This window comes from Coptis chinensis, chromosome 2 (genome assembly GCF_015680905.1).
Source record: "Coptis chinensis isolate HL-2020 chromosome 2, ASM1568090v1, whole genome shotgun sequence".
Lineage (NCBI taxonomy): Eukaryota > Viridiplantae > Streptophyta > Magnoliopsida > Ranunculales > Ranunculaceae > Coptis > Coptis chinensis.
In genome coordinates this window covers 62694158-62699685 of record NC_141457.1, presented here as the reverse complement: position 1 = coordinate 62699685, position 5528 = coordinate 62694158, and the positions used below count along the sequence as shown (strand labels likewise).

The following is a 5528-nucleotide window of genomic DNA, read 5'->3' as shown; positions in this document are numbered from 1 at the left end:
CGGAGCCAGGATAGCCACTAGATAATATCTTTCTGAACAAAAGTTTGGGTATGATCTATGTTGGGAATCCCATGGAAGTTGTCACCAGTGCTTTGGTTTCCCTAGACCAGTCATGCAAATAGGTTTACACATGTACAACTCTACTTGTTGATGAAATATCTAAAAACATTACTTAAAGCAATTCAGGAGGGAAAATGAAGAGCAGAATAAATAATTTTTACCAGTCCACCGTAACAAAGAGATGACAAAGACGTTCATCCCATGATAATGGCACCCCATCATAACGATTATATCTTCCCCATGCCCTTGGGTAGTTCTAACACAATGATTAATAACGATGTTCACCATTGCTCGACATTGTCTTCGCTTTATCTTTTTGCAAGTAAAGTTTTTAACAGTGCTCAGACCCATAAGTGGAGTTTAGCGAATAAAGATTTTGTGGTAGGTAACCTTCAAGAGAGGTCCAAAGAAGGAGATAAAACCACAAGCTGTGTATACATAAAGTAACAAAATTGGCAAACCACTTCTAAGATAGCTGACCTTCAGGTGAGAAGGAATCTGTTGCAGGTGGTATCCATACTGATCTAAACCCAGATTTTGAAATATCAGGAACCTTTCTAAGTTTTGCCACCAATCATTTTTATGCGACTCCTAATTGAAAGCCTGGTTTTCATCAAACCAATGAGCATAACAATCACGTAGTATAGACAAACAACGTGGTATTACGTGGATTTATTGTAAACGATTGATTCTAAAGCACACAGACCGTTGCTACTATTCTCGTTTTAATAATATATAACAAGTTTGAAACGCTAATACCACAAACTAATATTGGGGGAATCCTGTGTACAAATAGAAATATTTTCCCAATCAATTAAAATATTTAGGATGTCATCTTTGTCGACTTTACCTGGATAGGATTTCCTTTCCATCCCGTAGCATTGTACCTGCATATGATTACAAATGCAAACTGTAGTCAGCATCGGCGAGTATCAGAACATGTCCTTCTCCAAAGTACATGTTGTAAGGTGTTGCACAATAACCCACTGAACTTAATTAGTTTTTTTTACTAAAATATTTATATAACAAACAATTGAAATAAAAATCCACAAACAAGAAAAAGCAATACTTTTTTTTTTTTTTTTCCATAACTAGGGGTTAAGGAGACCCCAACCTTTTATTACTGGCAAACTCTCAAGTACAACTTTCCTTCTTTATCCCCCTTGATCAAAGCACTAAGTTTTTGATCCATGGGGGGGAGGAAGTACATGCATTGATTACTACAATCTATACTATGAGTACTACAATTACTACTAACTCTTGACGGGTGATCCAAGAACTTGATTTCCTTCTCTCGAACACATGTTGGAATTTAACCTCGCAAGTCTTGCTTGCTTTTTACACACCTAACTGAGCCACGGGTGTTCTTACAATACCAAGGTGGAGCTTCCCTCTTCTCCAAGATCAGTATCACTCTCAGTGAGTCAGACTGCACTACCACCTCCCTTATGTTAAGTTTTTCCACCCCTTCAATGCCTTTTTGGACCCCAAGAAGCTCCTGATATAAGACTGACTGTTTTGTGGAGTTTCCGCAGAAAGCCATGAGAACCTCTCCATGACGATCCCTTAAAACTCCTCCATAACCTGCTTTTCCCTGTTGTAGAGATCCATCCGTGTTAAGGACAAGAATGTCGAGAGAGGTTTCGCCCATTTGACCCATTGGTCCTCCCCCCGGCGTGTACACTACACCAATCCCCGAAGCCTAGTCAAAACGGTTTCGCGATGCGACATCATCCTTCATCGCTTCCGGTGATTTCCCTAGATACAATTTCATACTATTCACAGCCTTCATACTTACTGAATCAAGGCACTAAGAAATCGCTGCCTCTTGAGCCTCCAATTCCTCTCATTCCATATCGCTTTGCACTGCAAAGACATGTTAGCTCTCAACACCGAAGCTATGGATTTCGGTCTACAAATGCGCATGATGTAATACCATTCTGCATGGGAATTTGAACTCGCTTGGTAACCCCATCGCCTCCTTAAAACTGCTCCACACCGGTTTGAATAGGAGCGATCAAAGAACAAGTCGCCCGAACTTTCCTCATATAAATCACAGGAGGGCAGCGAATGCCCAATCACCTTCTTCGCCATGAGTCTATTCTGGGTAGGTAACGATCCAGAGAACAGCTGCCATACGGTGAATGAATGCTTCGGCACCGACAGCTTTCCCCATACAATCTTGTACCATTTTACTTTACTTCTAACATTCTTCAAGACCGCATAGGCAGAGGACACAGAAAACAGCCCTGAACTCGATGGCGTCCAAACTACTTGGTCCTCCAAGATGTACGAGTTAATCTCGGTGTTCATGATCAGCCTCTTCACCTCACATTCAGGTAGGTCGATGATACTCCCTGCCCACTCTCCATTAAGTATCACCGAACTGACCAGTGCATCCATTGGAACGACATCAGCCAGAAGGGCCCTTGCATCAGGGTCCAAGATGAGTGGGCCTGCACACCACGGGTCGTGCCAAAAGCTTGTCCCATTACCATTCGCTATGCTGTATCTAACAAACTTCCAGGCAGTCTCTCTGTTCTTTAGGATCCCTCCTGACATATAAATCAAAAAGGAAGCAAGCAGTTGCTTATATTGAAAGGACGTTACCTGATCTTCGTACATTACTTAAGTCCCAAAAATCAAGATCAAAATAGGAAAGAAGAAAACAAATCGAGCTGCATCTGTGTCCTACAACAAAAATATACAAATTTTAGTGAGTAAAAAATTTAGCCATTCAATGACGTGTGTCAGGTTCTACATGGCCAGAAGTGGACATGGATCCAATTCAGTTGAATAGGCTACTTAGTTTAGTTCAATCAACAGAGCAACCCCAGCTATTAAACGAACAAATAATTAACCTTTTACGTCAAAGAAACTTATAGTGGCAATAGGGAAACTATTGCGAAACCAGTAGATAATAGTTCCTCTTGCAAACAAAAGAAAAATGGCAGATGAAAGAGAAGAAACAACAGTACCTCAAATTCCAAAGATACCTCCTTTAAGCGAAAGGTTCATACACAATTATGAGTGTACCCCCCAAGTCAGGCGAGCTCCACTGACCTATCAAACCTTGGGGCTGAATCCATCTTCAGGAGAAAATATTCCTATATGAAAAGTGTGCACGTACCAATCCAGTTTGACCCAGGTTCTCGCAGGTTCCTTTGCCACATCTTTTCCCTTCATTAGCTCTTTCACATTTTTCACATCTTCCCATCTTCCACTATAAGCATATAAGTTGGAAAGAATAATAGCATTTTGTGGCTCAATTTCAAATTGGCACCGTGCCAAAAATTCACCTACAAAAATATTAATCTTATGAGCCACAAAAGCACCTAGGAGAGAACCCAAAATGGCTACAGTTGGTTCGTGAGGCATCTGTTTGATGAATTCAAAAGCTTCATCAACTCTCCTTAATGCTCAAGCTCTGGTCTAAACCCAACTTGTCCACCAATCATCTCCTTGAATAGTGACATACCTTCCTCTACTAATCCCCCATCGCTGCAACCTGACAAAACAGCCAAAAACTTTGGGGTTTGTGTGTGTGTGTTTTTTTTTTAAATCTTGCATTAACTTTAGGGGTTAAATAGGTGGACAGGTGTCAGTATATTTTTGTAAGGTGTAAAAGTTTAACTTTTCCACCCGGGCGGAGAAGATCTGGCATCTTTCCAATATATTTTGGCAGTGGAAACGTCTACCATATCCATAATTCAGCGGTTGGAGTTGACACATTCTCGATCCCAATGCACAACATATAGTTATACTCCATTCAAATTTGAGCTTACATAAAATCCAACCACTAAAGACAACTCTTTAAGAAGTGTGGACAACAAATCACTTAGCAGTTAGCACATGCTTTTTAAAGATTTCATGCCCCATTTCAGATAACTTACTTGAACTTTTTAGCTACCTTTACAATGAAAATAGTTATCCGTTTATATGCAAATTCCACATAATCTCAAATGGGGCTGAAAACATGTCATTGACCACAAAGTACAACAGCTAACTAGGGTTTCCGTAAAAACAGATCAGGTATATTCATTTGTACAAGTAATATTAAGAAAACAAAAAAGTAATACATAAGAGTCAATGCCATACCTTGTGGGAGAGACTGCTTCAGCTTATCAGCCTTCTCGGAATCAAACACACAAAGTGTGTACAAATACTTGGAACAACGAACCTTAAACTTGACAACATCCTTGCTCTTCTTTATCTTGACAGAATGAGCATCCTTCCTTCTTACAGTGAGAAGGAAATCCTTAATCTCGTGAATTTGCTTCGGCTATCACAATAATAACACAGTACGTCAACACAGTCTGAAATTCAATACTAACGAAAAAAATAATAAAAAAACTCAAGCCACCAAAGTCTCACAAAAATAAACATCACCCAGAATGTTTTTTAGCTCACAATCTATTGTTAGTGGTTACATGCGAAATAAAAAAAAATGTTATAAGATCGAATCCCGATATACAACTTCAATGCCTTCAGTATTATATTGCATTTGGCGTAACAACACACCCAAACACTCAATACAATCACAAATCAATTACTAATAAATAACATTGAAGATAACCCAGAGCACAACAGTTTCAAGTAAACTTTGTTTTTTCTAGGTAGTATCACACAAATAAACATTCCACATATTCAATTTATTTTCCATAGTTCAGGGAATAAATGAAATGCAAAGGAATCACAGACCCACCCAAAGCCAGAATCTTGAAGCCTAAGGCTTTGGCTAGTGTTCTACACAATCTGCAAAATCGAAGATCTAAGCTTTCAGACTACCATAAATCTCACTAGCCATGCTTCGAATTTGAAAAAGAAATGAAGAGAGTGGGAGTAAGTGTTGACTGCCAATGAAAGATGAAATCCAAAATCAAACCTGGATTTAGAACTAGCAAAATGAAAGGCAGGGAGAAAAAAAACCCTAACAAGGAATAGAGGAGAAGATAAAGATAAAAATAACTAACCTGGTTCAATGATCGATGCGAAGCAATCCTCTTTGCAACCGAGATTGGAACACCGGTCGCAATCCTTTTTCATCCCCGTAGCCCATTGGAAGTTTTTTATTTTGGATAAGAGGGGGTGTATTTGATATCGTACTAGTGTAGAGTGCAGGTTTTTTTTTTTTTTTTTAGAGAAAGAGGTGGGGAGCTAGTGCGTGGCAAGTTCAGAATTTTTTGGAGTCGTGGACAAGGGGGAGCTAGTAAGTGGCAAGTTTAGAATTTATTCAAGTCGCCAAGGGGCACTTATTTATAATATGTTTAGGACTTTGGGTCAGCCGGTTTTAAACAGTGATAATTAAATATACCAATTATAAATGGGCTATTAGAGCAGTCACAAGTAACACTAACTAATTATAGTTATGCTATTTTTGTTACGGTTCTGTATACGCAGGTGATAAAAACATTTATAAAACAGTCACCAAAACCATTTTCTGCCATTTGTGACTGTTTCGAAAACAA

General features: G+C 39.1%; 1 protein-coding gene across 1 annotated transcript; it reads right to left on the bottom strand.

Annotated features, from left to right (window-relative positions):
- Nucleotides 1-1854: 1854 nt before the first annotated feature.
- LOC147517057 (uncharacterized) lies at nt 1855-2685 on the bottom strand. The gene has a single exon (XM_086593463.1). The coding sequence runs from the start codon at nt 2683-2685 to the stop codon at nt 1855-1857; it is 831 nt and encodes a 276-aa protein (XP_086449589.1).
- Between the last annotated feature and the right edge of the window lie 2843 nt (nt 2686-5528).

Coding starts and splice junctions, on each gene's coding strand:
- LOC147517057 (XM_086593463.1), bottom strand. CDS start 2,685: ATGTACGAAGATCAGGTAACGTCCTTTCAATATAAGCAACTGCTTGCT.